The following is an 18,474-nucleotide window of genomic DNA, read 5'->3' as shown; positions in this document are numbered from 1 at the left end:
ACATATCTAAGCATATTTACTTCATGCTTTTAAAATTCTGTTAAAAGTGTTCTTCCAGCTTTTGGTGGCTAACTATTTTTGACCTTTTTATTATATTAAAATATAGTACAAAGTATATTGAATTGAAATTTAATTCTAGAACATATATAAGTAAAAAGTCTATCTTGTGTTATAATGCACACATAAACATAAAATACTTTGTAAATAACAGAAAGAAAAACATTAAATATTGACTGAGTGAAATGTCCTGAAGATCTGCACTCTAAATGCTTTTATGGCTTTTCATTGCATGAAAAGAAAAGGAGGTTATGTTTTGTGTTTCCATTTGTAGCGGTTTCATCTTCTGATAAGAGCATTTTTCTTGAAATGGAAAGTTTTTGATAAACTCTCTGGTCAACCAAGATTATTTATGATATATTTATTCCTGTTTTATTGCCTTGACATCCACTGCAGGTGCAATTGATTCTCATTAATATATAAATAAATAATATGCAACACATATATAAAAGGACATTACTCCATTTAATTCAGAGTAATCAGTCCAAATTTATGTCACCAAGCCATCGCTGTCTGACCTTGAGATTTAAACATGTTTTTGGTAACCATGCAGTGTTATAATTTTTAGTATTCCTGCCATTATCAGTGAACTGAACCAGTGTCAGGAGATGAAACACATTCTGTGGTGTGGATTTTGAATACTTACCTGGAAAGGTGTTGGGGATTGAAACTTGTTAAATGTTGCTTTAATTAACAAGAAGTATGTGGTTTTTAGCTGGTGAAGAACCTCACTTTTTATTTTATTTTTTTTTAAACATGGATTTATAGGCTATCCTGTAATTGTCACTGTTTGTGTAAAACATTTTAAATGGTGAGTAAAAATTGCCCATTGGCAGCACTGAGGTGGAATTGGAAAAGCCAAAGGGCATCTCTACCCACTCAAATATTTCAGACTCATGTCACCTTGTTACGGCATGCACGTTTACGTCACTGTAGAGGCTTTTATATTTTTTTGATATGGAGCCTTTTGACCTTTGGGAGTGTTGAACTATTTCTCCATTGGCTACGACCTGGCTTCACACTGGGAATTTCTGGCAGCTGTGCTTAATAGGGACAAAAATGGGTGATGGCTGGGAGTGATTATTGCAACATTTCTGCCGTTGCTGCAAACAGCCCGTGCAAGTATCTGCACGTCTGAGTGTGTCGTGCTTTTCACTGTCCTGATATTGCTGAGAGAGCAAAGACATTGTTTGGATTGCTCTGGGGCCAGCTGAGGAACAGGACGAGAAGAGAAACCAGAGTATGGAAAAAACCCACCCCTCCTAGTAAAATGTCAACCCATCTTCTTACTCTGCTCCCAGTGATTAATGGCAGAGGCAAATGCCCTACAGACGTTAAAGGTCTGACACAAACCTGATTGAAATCAGGGAGGACTTTTCACAGTCCTTGGGTTGGACACCATTTCATAGGAGGTTAACATTTTGTAAGGTTTTGGTTCAGTATTTTACGTTTGCAGCGAGGTCTTTGTGTCTTTGCTTTCTGTGCAGATAAACTGGTTATAATGTAAAGTGGCTGAGTGACCTGAAGCACTGGTAGAAACTAATGATTGTGTCTGTAACTTTTCTTCATTGCAGGCTGCAAACAGTTACCTGAGGGATCAGTGGTTCCATTCTTTGCAGTGGAAGGTAAGTTCTGCACTTCACTGTCTTCCTTCTCTGCCTTTGTAGAATTCTCTGTTCCTTCACTGTAAGAAGAACTTTATCCACTGAATGGGTAAAGTCCTTTTGTTACAGAAACCCTAAATAAGAACATGTATGCAGTCTCCACTTGCTCACGTCATGAATGAAGTGGAAATTCTGTTACACAGCCCAGCTTTATCAACATGTGACTGGCTCCAAAAAGTAGATAGCCAGTAAATTCACATTTAGACAGAATAGAGATTGGATGGTTTTAGTTTTGTACTATGAAGTGCAATATATTACAGAGTGACTTCACCTATCATATCCTCTGGACTCTTGGGATATTTTGAGGTTTTTTATTTGTTTACTTTTTCTTTTTCTGAGAAATCAGGGAGCAAGAGTGTCTTTTAGAGTTGTTTACAGTATGTAGCATCAATCTGTTATGCATCAGTCTATGTTTATGCTTTAGGATGACTTGAAATTAAAGGCAGTTTCCATTTCAGAAACCTCAAGCCCTTTCTCATTTCCAGTGGGAACAATGGACTGATTGCCCTGAGCAGGGAAAGTGGATCACAGTGACAACATTGTCCCTCAAAAGCAGCACATTCCTTATCAAAACCCGTAGCTGCTGACCTTTGGATGGAATCTCTATGGATCTTTGCAGCTGGAAACAAGTTTTGGCCAGATGTTGAATATGATTGTCCTCCCTTGTCTCGTGGTGGGAAACACAAGCAGTAGCTTTTCAGCTCAGGACTTGTTTCCAGCAGGGTTTCAGTGAAGTCAGCCAAGCTGGCTGTGTAGCTTATCAAGATTTCAGCCTGCTGACAGCAACCACATGTGAAAATATACGGAAGCCCCTCCCACCAAACTGGTTTTGTTGTAGGTGTGTTTGATAGTTGCAAAATAGTTGTGTGGCAAAACTGCAGTGTTGGTGTGCTCTGTGTAGCCGTCAGCTCTGGCAGAGTCGTGTTCTGAGCGGATCCAGGTTCTTATCAGCAGAAGCCAAGTGTTGAGATCTCCTTTTCCAGACCACTGGCATATTCTCCAGCCTGTTCCCCTGATTGCCCAAATGAGCGTGGGACAGTAGTGCTGATAGCAGAAGGCTGGGCTGTGGTGCAGCACTTTATTTTGGCCTCTTGACAGTATCATTAACACAATGCCCGGCCAGCCTTGCTTTCCCTGCGACTCCTGGGGATAACAAAGCACTTAAAGCAGGCAGAGGCAGTACCTCCATGTGGCCCGTTATTTTCCCTCCTGCCTTGGCAGGCAAGGATGATCAGAGAAAGTGTGGACAGAAATTTTGATGGCATTTCTTTTCCTACCTCACCCCCAGCTGCGATGGCTGTGGTGCCAGTGTGCTGGTGCTTTATGCCGACTTTGTTGCTGCAGTGAGAGAAAAATTGGGGTCAGAGGTGCAACTCTAAAAAAAAAAAACAAAAACAAAACCCAAATAAGATGAGGTAAAGATGCAACCTCTTCACTACCATTCACTCTATCCATTCAATTATTTAAAAAAAAAAAAAAAAAGCCTTGACAGAATGACCTGACTTGCTCACATGCCTTTTGGTCGTGGAGAGGGAGCTTTGCTCTGTGGGAGTTGTTTTTAAAGGAGTATTTCTTAAACTTTCCAATGCTTCTGACCAAGCCTCTCATTTTGGGAAACTCTGAGTAATTTAACTTGGTGCAAAGTAGAATTTATTTTTGCTTCCTTGCTTCCCTCCCCACCCCCATTAAGTTTGTTTCTGAAAAACAAGAGAAATATTATCTTGATTTGAAAGACCTTCCCTTTACCAAGAATAGCAAGTATCTTTTTCCCATAAGAACAGTGACAGGATTTAGTCACTGCCCAGGTACTTGACACTAAGAAATTCCTCTTTGCTGAAAAGGAGGTATTTTAGATGGCTTCTGTTGCTTAAGAGTTCAGAGGAAGAGCACCTGGTACCTCTCTGCTCTCTGGCAGCTTTAAGTGAGATCACAGTGGGACAAAGACAGAGGACAAGCTGTCTAGAAGGAGAGTGAAGTGAAGTTTATCAGTTTACCCCACAGCTTTAAGAGCCAGGTGCCAAAGTTCATCTCACTCCATAATTTGTATGGTTTGATGATTAAGCAGGTAGTGAGAGAACCCACAAAAAACAGGAAGCCTATTCTTCTGGAATGGGTCATTTACACAAAGCACCAGCTGGCAGAGAGATCACTGCAGCTGTATTGTAATTGGGTGGTTGTGCTGATGAATGATATATTTGTCCAGTGGTTCTTACAAATAATAGGTCAAAACATTTCTGCGGGTGTGTAGAACACAGATGCAAACGGGTGCAGAGAGAGCTGTCCAGGGGAAAACATTCAACAGAGATGAGCTTGTTGTTTGTACTTGTGTGGTGGGAGCACTCAGGGGGTCCAGCTGAACCCAGGGCCCCACTGTATTAGCCATCAGATGTAGGTGGAGCAGGAGACCTTGACGTCCCCTGCCCTGCCCAACCAGGGCTGGAGGAACCCACTTTACAGATGGCAAACTGATGTTCTGAGAACTCCAAGCAGTGGGGACTGCCCTTCCTTAAATTACACTTGTGGGAGCAGATTGATGCTCTGCCAGTGTCCTTCTGGCTCCTTTTCCTGTGCTTCAGGCTTTGGGAGTCAGATGCTGTGTGTCCTCTGAACTGCCTGGAAAATGGCTGGGTCCAGTGGATAGCTGCAGCTAAATATTTGGGGAAATGCTTTAGGTTCAGGCACATACTGGTTATCTCTTGGTCTTGTTTGAAGGTGCAGGGGTCTGTGGTGTGGTGCAGTTTTAAGGTTTAACACGCTGTGGGAATTCAGTTTGCTGGCCAGCACCCTGGAAATCATTTCTGTTCTAGAGACAAACATTGAAATAAAAATCAAGAATAATTTCTTTCTGCAGCCCAGAGAATAATAGAAGAGATGCTAAGGATAAACAGAAATAAGAGAAAACCAAACACGTAATTATCCATGTTTTAGATCCTGCTCCAAGAGGTTTTATGTGTCATCCAGCTAACTAGCTGACAAATGCTTACACAGCTTTTTAGATGTGTCTTTCTCCTTGAATCCTGTGCTCATTGGAGAGTCACCAGGGATGTAGGGACAGAGTGAGTGTTCCTTATGTAGTCATCTTCTCCTTGGGCTTTCCATTTCAAACCCTCCCACTAAGGTTACTCATAATTCCTCATTTAATCTGGATATCAGTGAGTATCACAATTCCTAAAGGTTTATTGGCCACCTCAACCTATTTTTAGAAATCCTGATTTCCTTTGGGTTATAACTAAGCCAGACTTTGTCCAGAGAGTAAACAGAACATGCCAACAGCTCTCCAGCTCCTCAGACATAAACAAGTCATTAATCCATTGTGCAAGGAACGTTCCTTTCAACCAAGGAGGTTGGATTGAAACCATGATACATAATCTTTGGTATTTGGAAGCTGATAAGTCATAACATTGTATCAATAAAGATAACAACCCTTTCTGTGAATGTACAAAAGAGAATAACACATGCAGTTCATTGCCCTCTGTGGATCTGGGCTAGATACAGTGGTGACCAACCCCTGCTGTAGGGCATGGATACAGCTAAGATTGGCTTTGAGGGATACCAGGATTGGTAATTTTGGGCACACAAATAAGCAAGTATGTACTCTTGGCATTTCCCCAGCCAACATCCATCTGCTTTGTTGCCTGTTTATATGTTACTGTCCTTGGGCTAAAGATTTTCAGTGTATTCGCTGTGCTGAGCACAGTGAGGTACCATCCTCTAGAAAATGTGGAGCCCTTCTGCACCTCATCCTTAAATTATTAGTCATTAAAAGACACACTTGACTAATTTAGTGCCATGTAGCACTTGAAAGATGTCAGTGAGGTCTTTAGGTCTTCTCTTGTGGTGCAAAGTACAGGTCTAGATTTACATTTGTTGGGGGAAATACACCTGAGGTCACACAGGGCGTGTTGCATTTTATATCGTGCTTGGTAGTAAGCTCTGAACACTGCCCTTATTGTGGGATGAGTGGCTCGTGTTTTTCTAGTGAGCTGAGTGATGCAGCAGTTAAATATGTCAGTTGACAGCCTTTGGGGGAATGTCCTGAATTGACACAATACAGAGAGAACAGACCTAGGTCCACAGGAAAGCATGAAGCATGACTCAAACTGAGCTCTGTGTGGCCTGGATCTTCTAGAAAGGCTTGCCTGCACCTTGTCTTTCCCACTGATGCTTTTAACCAGTGCTCATGTGTCCCCCAATGAGTGCTGTTGCTCGGTTAGGGGGTTTACACATGTCTTAGCAGGGACAGTGCCAGTGTGTTAATTGTAGAATTGTTTAGGTTGGAAGGGACCTTTGAACATCATCTGGTCCCCTCCCCACCCACACCACGCCTCTCCTCACACAATGCAGGGTTTACTTTGAGGTTGTGTGAGGTTGCTGAGAGCCTGTTCAGCCAAGCTGTGGAGCCCCAAACCAGGTACAGAGTTTGCAGGTGGACTCACAAGTGCTGAGCTGGGGGAAGCAGCCCTGTCCCTCATCCTGCTGACCGTGCTGGTGCAGCCCAGCAAGCAAACACACCCCTGACTTGCAGTCAACAGTCATGTTACCTTTGTTTTAGAATTCGTTTTCTACCCAGATTCCGTGTTTTGAATCCCATGAATTAGGAAACTGGAACAATGTTGTCATTTGGGATTTGCAAGCACTTTGCATTGAATACTAAAACGAGCAGTGTTGGCCTTCATTCAAAAACTTTAATTTTGGATTAATATTTCCCTGGTTCTCATAGGGATTGTTCTATCTGTGTCTTCAGGAAACAGATACTTCCATGAACAAGCAGCCCTATTAATTGCAAAGGGTTTGGCTGTCAAATAAAGTCATACTTGACCCAAATGACAATACACTCTGTGGTCCAGGTTATGAATTCCTTGTTCATTAGTATTGAATATTTTTTATACAATAGCGATGGTGAATATCAGTTCTTCTATCTAATGGTGAAAGTTAAGAGTGAGTTACTTTTCTGTGCTTTAAAACTGCAAAAAATGAAGTTGAGAGCAACTGTTCTTGAAAGTGTGGTAAAGCCTTCCTAGTGTAAAGCACCTTTACGGCTTTGTCACCATGGTAATGATTAAAAATAGTGCTGATACAGGAGTGGGGCTTATACAGAATTTAAATTATGACATTAAAGAAATTTATAGTCTTAAATCTCTGTAAATCGTGCCTTAAAGCTGTGAGATCAGGAAAAAAAATCACGTGGCTTAAGGGCCAGTGTATTTAGTCACCTAATTTATGGTCTGAGAGAGGATGGTGTGATACCCTGTGACAGTTTCTTTGCTTTCTTCATCTGTAAAACTGAGGTATTTTCACAGAACACGAAAGTTTTCATTTTCTGTCAATAATGTAGTTTCATTTCAGTCAATAATGTATTGAAAAGAACCAAAACTGTGGAATTAAGTTTTGCCTTTCCAAGCCTCAGGGCTTTGGAAGCATTCTGGGCTTTGGTGGCACACTGTTTTGGAGGAGCTTGTTTCTTACTTGGACAGATAGAAGGCAGCCCACAGGTTTTTGGCTGGTGGTTCTGCTCTTCCCATGAAATGCACAGGTACCAATTATGGGAGACCATGAACAGGTTTTTAAGATAATCAGAGCCAGATGTTTCCTGGCATGGTTTGTTCTTCTTTTGTACTTGAAAGGTAGTGTGAAATGCAGCTGTGACTGCCTGCATGGGGCTCTCCGGGGGCATCCCCTTGCTCTTCACCTGGTGATTGATAATTCTGCTGTGTGATCTGTAATCTGAACAACCTCACTGCTAATTCAGGAGCAGCATCATGGAAATCTTACATGGAATTCACAGCCTTTTATTTCCATAATGGTTACTTTTTGTAGGTAAGTTGTGGGGGCATTTGTTTTTTTTTTTTTTTTTTTACTTTCTTCATGAAGTCCAATGCCTCTCTCATTTTTCCTGCACAAGTTTGACAGTCTCAGGCCATCTGTTATCAGAAGTCACTTGAAAAATCTTGGCCTTGTTTTGTGTTTCTGGGATCTCAGTTTGCTCGAGGTAGCTGTGCTGTCACACCAGAAGGGCACTGATCTCACTTTGGGAAGTGGAAATGAACAGATGAGAAACAGACAAGATGTTGACAGAAAGTTTTGTTTTTTTTTTTTTTTCTTTTACGCATTTCATGAGACACTGGTGATGTTTTAAGAACCAGAACAGGTGAAGTGGCCCTGCCTTTGCACTGGGAAAATCCCTCACTCTTTCTGGGGGCACTTTGGAGCAGGTTCCTCCCGTAAGGCACATCTGCAGCAGTGGCAGCTCGTCACCGGCTGCGCTCCTCTCTGTGTTGGCTTCACATGAATCACTTCAAATCTGGGAGCTGCATGTCCATGTCAGCACAGCACTTTGTCCAACCCAAAGAGGCCCTTGGCACCACGCTGAGATGCCAACCTGGCTCTGAGCTGCTGCCCTGAGCTGCTCTGCCCTCACCCAGCCATCTGCACGCAGGGTTTGTACGCCCGTAGCTGCCTCCTGCATTGCCAAAACAGCCTTTTTTAAGGAGGCAGAACTCAAGCCAGTTAATGGCCTAGTGGTGAAATTTGAGTAGAAACTAGATAGTTATTTTCTGTCTTGCTTTAGCTAAGTCAGGACCAGCTCTAAATTTTCCCTCTCTGGACTTGGATGCTATCCTATTCAAACTCATATTAGGTCTGAAGATAGAGGGGTGTCAAAAACAGCTGAATAAACAGGTCAGTTTGTTATTGTGTGCTTAGGTCTGGGCTCTGAAGAGGAGCAGATACAACTGCTGGAGTATGTTGTTTCTCAGGAATGCTGAACTGCTGGCTGACAGGGATCCTTGAGTTTTGTGCCGGGGAATTGCTCCTCCGCGTTATTCCAGGACTGACCTCATGACTAATTCTTTACAATTTGGGGCTTTGAGGTCATGGTGACCATGAATTTCACCAAATCACAACTTCTCATCTGTAGCTGTCATACCATAGAACTGCACCAAAACAATTCTCTTTTTCAGGTTCCTAGCTGCAGAAAAATCTGCTTTTAGGAGATCTCTTAGGAAGGCAAGGACAAGACTGGTAGTCTTTCCCAGGAGTGTAATTATCCTCCTGGCATGATGCATCGGGTGTGAAAAGCTGACTCTGGGAGTTGACACATGTTAAGTGCCTTGTTAAGATGCTGCCATGGGGCCCAACTCCGCATTCTGGATGTTACAGGAGTTCTTGGTGTCAGGAGACCTACACGAACCTGAAGGAGCAAAGGGGATCTAGGTGGTGTTTTAAATGTTTCTTTCGTTTCTTGCTCAGTTTTATCCTTACATTTATTTTTTCCAATGTGTGTTGAGTATGCATAATGTAATAGAGGATTATAAAACTGCTCCTAATGTCCACAAAAGAAACTGAAACTGTGTATTGCAAGTGTCACAGCCTGTAGCATCTACCCTAACTCTTCCTGTAAGTCTCATGTTGGTCTTGTCTATCACACCTCTTTTTGTCTTTTTTTTCCCCAGAACACTGATTGTTTCAAAATTAGGAGAGAAAGTATCAGAAACTTCATTTAGAAGCCATTGCATTGCAGCTACTTGCCATAACCTGGTCTCTAGTGCTCTTTCCTGGAACATTTAAGATGGAAATAGTAGATTAGGCTATGTGAGCAGAAGCAAGATCAAGGACACCAGGGTTGTTGTGAGTGACTCTGAATGGGAGGTGGGCAGTGATTTTGGGAGCACCCCAGTGATCTCTGGCCTCTCCGAGGAGCTTTGGGATCAGAAAGCTGAAAACTGTGAGACTTAATTCAGTCTGTTTCGTCACGCAGCAGTTGTCCAAAAGAGAAAGAAAACAAGGAAATTGCAGAGATTTGGTGGCATTTTGGTAGGCTGAAAAATTGTGGCAGGTTTTGGGGTTTTGTGCTGACGTGGCACAATAAGATGAGATATAAAAACATGGAACAAAGTGATGGGAATGTTTCAGATGCAAATGCTGCTGTGAAGTTGGGTAATCTCCCTGTGAGAATCTGCAAAGCCCAGTGATCTGAAGACAGAAATACCCTGCTTTTCTGATGTCCCTTTTAAGATGCTTGCAAGCATCACATCAGCATCCAGTCCCTGCTCTCCCTAAGGCTCTGCAGCAGCTTTCTGACACAAACACGTTCCTCAAGCCGTGCACATCTCTCTTGCTGACGACATTGATGATGCAGGTGCACAAGAGAGAAGCCAATTCCAAAGCCATTTATGGTGCTGAAGTGCTAGAAAATCAGCAAAATAATACATTTACCAAGGAGGAGAAAGTGAAACAGGTGTGTAAACGTCCATTTGGACGGTTTTGCTGACTGGTGAGAGGGGAGGAGGGCAGGAAAAGCCAAGGGTGTCCACTGCCAGCGGTAGAGAGTGATAAGGAAAAGGGATGACGTGGCTTTTTAATCCATTTTGCATATTTGGGAAAAAATAATTGCCTTGTGTGCTACCCGGTGCTGCCTAAGCTTACTGGAATTTCCAGTAGAAATAGAAGGGAGATGATAGATTATCTTTCAGAGGTTATTTTCTGCTGGCAGTTACTACAATAGGTAGTGATAGTGGCTGCTTAGTCCCAGTTTGAGGTGGTTTCTCAGGTGGTGAGTTCTTCCGATCAGAGTTCCTACGTGCCTGGATTTACAGGCACATGTTTTGCAGCCTTGCAGATGAGGCAACGTCCTGTTTTCCCGGTGGTGACCAGCTCTCTCGTGCCTGAGTGGGATCTGAAGGGCGCAGTGCCAGAGCTGGGGGGTTCTGCACAGCAGGTATGCCTGGCTGTGCTCCAGGGTGGCCTTGTGCACAGCTTTTTCTTCAGCAGCAGACCTGGTCAAAGTGCAATGATGATAAGGTTGTGCCTGTTCCTTTTTTTTTCCTACACACTATCTCTTCTCTGCAGTGGCAAAGTCATTTATTCCCACCATGGGCTGGGAGCTGGTGGATGCCAGGGGCCAGGCTCCACAGGCACAGCCATCATGTGTTGGAACACAAAGGTGTTAGGGACCTGGATGAGTCTGGCTGGGTGTCAGGGGCGCTCTGTAATGCAGTCAGTAATGGTAGGTCTCTGCACAGAGCAGCTCTCAGCAAGGACCACACCTAGGTGGCAGGTTATGTCACAGTGCTTTGTGTCACCTGCTTTCTGTTTGCTGCATGTCAGACTCCACAGTCATACAGTGTCTGCTGTAGTTTATTTACTTAGTACTACTTTTTTCCCCCTGTGCACTGCAATGCAGTTGGTCCACGGAAAGTTTTGGGAAGCGTGGAGTGTATATGGTACATGTATTCCTGCTTTTTGTCTAGTAGTCTACTCTTTTTTTTTTTTTTAATTGAACATAATTGTGCTGACTCCAGCTCATGCTGCATGATCTCAAATCCAGGAGCACGTCAGACTCGCACCCCTCTGGAAACTGCGGGTTGTGCCAGAACACTGAGATCCCGACGTCCAGACCGTGTCCGTGTGGAGCATTTGCTGCTCTGGAGAGAAGGGCCAAATGTGCTGCAGCAGGCAGGTCCTGCAAGAGGAGGAGGCAGTTGTGTCTAAACATGTTTGAAACCTTCCCTCTGCTGATGAGTCAGAGGCTGTTAAATTGCTGTGGATCAAGCAGGGTGTCTGCCTCCTGCCCTGATTGTGTGACTCCAGCAACCTCTCTGTGGAGGTTTTCCTCACTCGTTCTGCATTAGAGATTAAAGCAACCCAGGAGGGTTTGTAAGCCCCCCTGCCTCAGCCCATAGTTAGGGCAAACCTTTGCTGTACATGTTGGACAACTGTGTTGATCAACTGTCTTGAAGCTTTTCCTCCTGCCCAGGATAGGAGGAAAAGGTGTTATGTGATTTTTTTACATAATAGAAGAACCCCCAAAGCAAAACACCCAAATGCTCATGGGACAGCATATTTTAAAAGATGTCTTCATTTGGGGAGATGTCCCATGAAATTTTGAACCCAAGATATCAGCTTTGTCTCTACCAAGGCTTCTTTTTGTGAGCAGGGAGCGGCTTCTGCTTCTGCTGGAGACGTATCTGCAGTCATAGTGAAATTCCGCATAGCCAAAGCAACATTAAAAACAAACCCCAGCTTGGCTCCGGCACGAAAAATACGGAACAGCAGTTGCTGTGTGCAGGATGAAAGCTGATGTTTTGCCAACCTGAAGTGTAAAGCTGGTGCTGGAACTGGGGCCTGAAGAATGGGAGTGTTTGCCAAAAGGAAATGGAAGCAGGGATGGAGGGTTTCGGGGAATGCATCAGTGTCGACTGTGCCAAAAAACGTCTCCCCTGTGGACAGGTCTGATTACAGGAGTAACCACATTAGCCCAGGCCAAGTGCAGCTGGAGCCACACTTGGCCTTTCGCGTTTTCTAGCTGGGGAAATGGCATCTCAAATGCAGGAATAAGGTAGAGCTGGGGTTTGGCTTGGCCAGCTGTGTTTGTGCATCTCAGAGACCCGAGAGCTGTGCAGGGGTTCGAGAGAAAGACAAGAACACCGGCAGAAACAAAACTCGGTTTCCCTGCTTGGTGTGGTGGGAAGGTCTGCCAAAGACAAACCTCTTCCCTCCCTGCCTAGGGGGCAAGAAGGAGCCCACAAGTTTTGAGTTGTTTTCGGTTTTTGGAAGCACACACAGACTGTATTTGCATGTAGATTTGCCTTCAGTGTAGCTCATGAATTTCAGATCTGCTTGCCCAGTGTTTTTCTTTTTTTTTTTTTCCCCTTGGATGGAATATCCTTCCCTTTCCATCATCTCATCCCCCCTGTTACTGAAGGATATCCTTGCAGTAGTCCTGAGCACATCAGAGAGCAGAAGCCCGTGATGGTCAGTCAGGTGACAGCTGTGTGCAAAGGAGGTGGATATATATATATATATATAGATAAGATATATAATATGCTTTGGGAGCAAGTTCTTCAGTGCATTAATGTTGCAGCTGCCCAGTGTCATGCTGGGAGGTGAGTGAGGAGCCTGCCCTGTGAGCCCCCTTGTCCCACTTCCACTTTGCACTTCTCGTGGCCCAAGCAGAAACGCGTTTTGTCTCTGTTTCATCCTTTTAAAATTCTGTTGGTTTCAGCATTCTTTTACTTTGCAGTGGTTCTGTCCCAGTGGTACCTGAGCAAAGGACAAACTGAGCTTCTGGGAAGTATCTGTGTGGTTGTTCCAGCTCGTGCCTTAGTAACAGCTGAACCCACGTCACCGCTGGCTGAACCCACTGAACTCTGTCAGCCCTGGGGCAGCGCTGACCTGAGCCTTTGGGGCTCCCTGCCTGGGTCAGGGAGATCTGGAGCAGGGTGGAAAGAACCAGGTGAATGAATGGGGGCTGAAAAAGGGGGTCGAGGAGGATGTGGCGAAGGGGAAAAGCACAGCAACAGGGTGTCAACATTAAACTGGCTGTGGGCACAGTGCGTGCCAGTGGTGCTTTTCCCTAGGGGTGCCTTGGTCTGAGCAATTGCCTCAGAGGCCTGAAGAGCAGAAGACCTCAGTTCTGCTCTGGTCCTGGCTTGCCTTATGACCTCAAGGAAATCACCTTGGTTTTCTTGTTCTTTCTCTCCTTCTTGCTCTCAGTCATCAAGACTGATTTCTGCTCAGGGCAGAGACTGTCACTGAGTGTATTTATTCAGGGCATAGATTCATGGGTGCCAGTGTCAGTGTAGTAAATAATGGCAATTTTACCAGGATCTTTTTTGTATGAATTTGCAAAAAACAAAGTGGTTTTTAGACCTTGACTGAGTGAAAATCAGAAGTGCCTAGCTTAAAACATTTCCCTCCAGCTCTCTGACCTGTGGTGAGGAGCTGGTGGGAAACTGAGCCTTGACCAAGGTGGTTGCATTCAGAGAAGCAACTGAAGCAGAGAAGTTGATGCACTTCAGCATTTAGCACTGGATAGAATGAAAAATGTAGAAAATGCCTTGACCTGAAAACATGGTAGAGAGCAAAAGTTTGCTGCTGCTGGTTTGCATCTGTTTTAGAGAGCAGCACATTAGTCTTTCTGTACAGAACTTTAGGAAGATTGTGAAGACTTCGATTACTGCAGCATGAGCAGGTTGAAGGCTCTGATTGGGAAAAGTTTCCATAATCTCATCCTGGGCCCAACCCTTTGCCTGGATTAGGACTTTTTATAGACTTAGTCTTTTCAGGTAAGTTGGTTATTTTCTTCATATTGGTAAATGTTGCAGGTAGGAACATAGTTCCAAAGGCTTTCAGTGGATCCAGCCCATCTCCAACTATCTTCTGCTAGCAACAAGTTAACCTTAGGTATTTTTCAGAATACCATGAAGGAAGTGATGCCTGATAGTACTAAAAGCAGAATATGGATCTAGCTGAGTTCTGGGGGTGCCATGCCCTCTTGTTTTCATGAAGATAAGGGGTTAAGAGAACAAATGCCAGCAGGTGGTGCTCCAGAATACATGGTGCACCTGGGCTTTGTAGGACAGGCCAACATGAGTGCTGGACATCACAAACATCTCCTCCTGTTCCTTGTTACGCAGCGTTTTAACAAAATGTTCTGCTGCAGTGGGGAAAACCATTCCACTCTCTCTCCCTCTCTCTGTCTGTCTCTGTGTTGTTTTTTCCTCTGTACTTTTGCATCCAGCAAGAGGCACCTCCACTTTACATAAGCACCCTCCACGCTGGAGTGTAACCCAAGCTCGTGTCAGCCGTCCCCGCAGTGAGCTGGGGAGGAACCTCCGTGCGGGAGCTTGACCTTTTCCCTCTTGCTGGGACTGCCCTGGTTGCTCAGCAAGAAGTAAACAATTGCTGGCACACACAGCCCTCAAAGGCAGCGCCCGCTCCCGCAGTGGCTCCAGCTTCTCCCACAAAGAAGCGACCACTCTGTGGGCTGGTGCGTGGCAAAGGGTGAAGAGAGCTAGAACTGAGCAGGCTTTTAGGCATTGGGGTTGGCCATTAATTTTTTTTATGTAATGAGGATTGTATTTGCTGACAGGAGGACAGGTTCTCAAGAGTACAGAATGTTCCCTGGCCAGCAGTAGCAAAGCAGGGATGAAATTTTGTCATCAAGGAGGCTAACTTCATTTTTCCCTTTTTGGACCAGGTGTGCTGCCTGTTTTGAGATGTTCCTAACGTGAAAGGTCTTCCTAGGGCTGAAAAAGGCAAATGTTCCATGCTAGCCAATTTTGTGCATTAGAGTCCATTTTTCTTAGCTGTTGACTACATCAGTGTTATCATTCTTGTCCAAGAAAGTGGTGTTTGAGCAAAGGCTACAGGATGAGGCCATTAGAGGAGAGAAAAACATAGGAAAATCTTACACTGAAAAGCTGAGGGTTTCCCAGGCTCTCCTGAACTTTCTGTTCGCAGCAGTGTTCAGGAGCTTCTGAGTACTGATGGTAAAACCCACTGCTTATAGATTTTTGTCACTCTGGTAAAGTAATTTTTCACGTGTGGACTTCAATTCTTTCTTCTCTAAAAGAGAGCTGAGACTTAGCTCTGAGTTTCTGCAAGACTTAATTAATTAGAGTGATTTGAGAATGAAGGATGCCCTGTCAGTGTCACATATTCCTCGTGCTGCATCTTCTGGGTACTTATTAAATTCAGTGGTTTCGCATTTAAAGTCAGCATTGCAGGATTTTGGAATGACACTGGTGGTGTGGTTCTGGCTGGTCAGTAACTAGGAGGGTCAAATTCCAAGTTGGCATGTGTTATTTTCACTCACATAAATTTTCACAGGAGCTGCTGCTTTTATTGAAGTCCCAGTGAAACTGGATCCCCTCGCCCCCCAGTATTTTTCTTGCACAGGCCATTAATGATAAATGTTGTGTGAATATTTTCAGCAACTGAAGGCATCTTTTACACCTACATGCAGGGGGGACGAACTCCTTGCACGTGTTGACGTGTCTGTTCTCCCCTGCAGGTCTTTACCAGGCAGGTTTGTTTTTAAGCTCGTGAGTGATTGTTGCTCCTTGCTCTGGAGTCAGCGCAGGTAGAGAGGAGCAGATGGCTCAGTGCTGGCTAAGTGCTTGCTGATACACAGCAAATTGCTTCTGTAACCCACTGATAGGTTTCAGGCTTTAATTGAGGCTTTCAGCAAGGCGCTCAACAGTGAAAAGCATTCTGCTGAGAAAAACAGCGGCGTAACCATGGGCAAAGGTTCAGGATAGCAGAGTTCAATCCCCTTGGGGATGGCTCCTCTATTTATTTCTTTATTTTCTGCTGCTTTCCCACCATCACTCAAGGCTTCTGTAACGTTGTCTGCAGATCACAGCTCAGTCCGGCGGTGCAGCTCAGTCCCTTTGTGTGCTGGAAACGTGGAGCAGAGACTGATAAGTTTGGATTTTGTGCTTGCAGCAGGCTCGATGTGTCTGCAAAGGTAGCTGTCCCCTGATGCTCCCTTTGAGTCCCTGTGTGCCTGCTCTGAGCAGCAGCTTTGGTAGGTCTCCCTTGCGTGGCAGGGTGTACAGTCTTTCCTCTTATGTACGTCAGCATCATCAGAATTTTAACTTTTAATGGACGTCTCCAAAAGGGAAAGGAAAACTCCCTTGCTCCTCCCTCACCCCAAGCAAGAGTGGATTTGACAGCAGAAGAAAGATATTTGTGGTGGAGTTGTCTGAGCAGCGTCCTGTTGGGCAAGAGTTTCCTCCAGCAGCTGCCCCTTAGGCTGAAGGAGCTGCTCTGAAATCGAGTTGCAAGTTGCCCAAGTAAAGGGGCAGTGCAGGGCAGGCAGTAACCCAGTGGTCTGTAGCTCTTATCCTCCCCCCATATCCACTCCTTGTCAGCTTTCAATCAATTCTGCTTTGAATTGGATTTCTTCACAATACAGGGCCAGGAATAAATTTCAGCATGGAAATTGTATCTGTTGAGCCAGCTTGGTTTAGTGTGCTCAATTAGTCTGAAAGGAGTTGCTTCGAGTTAAAAAGCTCTCTGCTTGTCTTAGAAGTTTAGATTTTATTTAGTGCTGGAGTGGGTATAACAAAAAGACCCGAAATAAAGGCCATACCTGAATAAGAGAAATTAAATTCTGTGATTCAAGTTTCCTAAAGAGTCCAAGAAATCTCTGATGATGGTAGAAGTAGTGCTGGTAGCTTAAAATCTCTGCCCCAAGGAGCTCAGAAGTACAAAGATTTTTTTCTCAGTTCCGAAATCCCAGACACATTTGATAATGTCTGCAGCATGTTTTTATGTTCCTTTAGCTTTTCAGTGGCTCATAATGCACTGGAAGTGAGAACTACACTGCCAGTGTGCTTTTGTACTTGCATGAATCTAATTAAAAAGATAATTGGATTGCTTTATCAGCCTTTACATGTCAGCCCAGTGCCGCCCTCCTCTCCCCTCTCTTAACAACACTGACAAACCCAAGGCATCTGAAGTCTGTATTTTTCTGCATTGTTCTCTTCTCTCTTGTTTTGGATAGGGTACAGAGGTGACTGTTTGCTGTTGAGCATTAGATCTGCTCCACAGTGGGAAGGAAGTGGCTGATAAGCAGAGAGCCAGCCTGGTCAGATGGTTCCTGCTGGGGCTGCCCTGGGCCAGTGCAGGGGGAAATGCCCTGGAGCCACAAAGCTCCAGAACAAAACAAAGCAGACCAACCCTTTGCAAAGTCCTCTGCTTTACTGCACCCATGTGTAGCGCAAAATGTGCAGCTGAACCTGCAGGCTGCACACACAGCAGGGGCAGTTTTTGTGATTTTCCTGGAAATGCTGCTGAGGAATGTTGAGATCCATTTTTAGTGCGAAACACTGATGTTTTCATGTAAACAGAGAAGTGCCCAGCCTGTGCTGTTAAACAAACCTGAGGATGTGTCCAAACTTCTTGGCATCCCTTTGAACAGAGCACCAGGCTCACACACACAGAGGAGCAGAAGGGGGCACGTGAATGAAACACAAGTGGGGGTCTGTCAGTGCAGACACTGCCCACCTTGACAAGCCCCTCCTGGTTCTAGGGAGCCCTTCCTTTTCTTTTCAGGAGTGGCATTATAACACTCATCATCGTTTCCCTGAACTTCCAGAGTACCATCAAGCCACCTCTGGGAATTTGGGAGGGTGGGTTTTCTGTGGAGAATACCATTTATAATACAAAGCAGCCTCTGTTCTAGTTGTTTGTGGCAGCGTTGCTGCTGAGGAATAAGAGTTGCCCTTTGCTTATCCAGCTGGTCTGTGCATGGGGCAGTCGGTGAAACAGGTTGGGCATGGCCAGCAATAGTGCAGGGACAGGCAGAGGACTGGGGCAGATGGAGTTACTCAGGAATGCTGTTCTTGAGAGTGGAAGTGGTGTTGCATGGAAGATTTGGAGACTTCACAGGTTGGTGTCTGTCAAAACTCCCCCTTTCTTAATGACTCCCTTTAAAAGAACCTACAGCTTCAAAAACAGTGCAATAGCAGATATCTGTTATTAGCCCAAGGAACAAAGTGTTTGTAAGAGGAGATGGTGAAAAGAAAGATGCTCTGGATTTAAAAAAGAATAATTTTAAAATAAAAAGAGTCATGGTTTCTCATTGTTTCCACAGAAGAAATTGGTTCAGACATACAAGGTTTTCTTGCCCGTTTTAAAGTTTTAAGTACAACCTCTCAGCAACCAGAGAAGGCAAAACTCAAAATCCAAAGCAGCCCACTTGGCAGCTGCCCTATAGGAAGCCCTTTCCTGTTTCTTGCAGAAGAAGATTTACAAGTACAAGAAGGTGCTCAGTAACCCCAGCCGCTGGGAGGTGGTGCTGAAGGAGATCCGGACGCTGGTGGACATGGCGCTGACGTCCCCGCTGCAGGACGACTCCATCCACCAAGCACCTCTGGAGATTGTCTCCAAACTGCTCTCAGAGGTACGACCTCGGCAGGGCCCCTGCGAGGCGCTGTCACGTGTAGATGAGAGACAAACAGTT

At 44.7% G+C, this 18,474-nt stretch overlaps 1 protein-coding gene across 1 annotated transcript in view; it reads left to right on the top strand.

Moving 5' to 3' along the window:
* CMIP (c-Maf inducing protein) overlaps positions 1 to 18,474 on the top strand; it is a 129,717-nt gene that overhangs the window by 77,213 nt on the left and 34,030 nt on the right. Inside the window, exons 3-4 of the mRNA XM_050311099.1 lie at positions 1,632 to 1,682; positions 18,253 to 18,414. Coding sequence (XP_050167056.1) covers positions 1,632 to 1,682; positions 18,253 to 18,414 — 213 coding nt within the window. The remainder of the gene's footprint in view (positions 1 to 1,631; positions 1,683 to 18,252; positions 18,415 to 18,474) is intronic.

The sequence above is a fragment of the Myiozetetes cayanensis genome, unplaced genomic scaffold (assembly GCF_022539395.1).
Source record: "Myiozetetes cayanensis isolate MyiCay16 unplaced genomic scaffold, myiCay2020 scf16, whole genome shotgun sequence".
NCBI lineage: Eukaryota > Metazoa > Chordata > Aves > Passeriformes > Tyrannidae > Myiozetetes > Myiozetetes cayanensis.
Note: the sequence above shows the minus strand (reverse complement) of the source record. Positions and strands in the feature narration are given on the sequence as shown.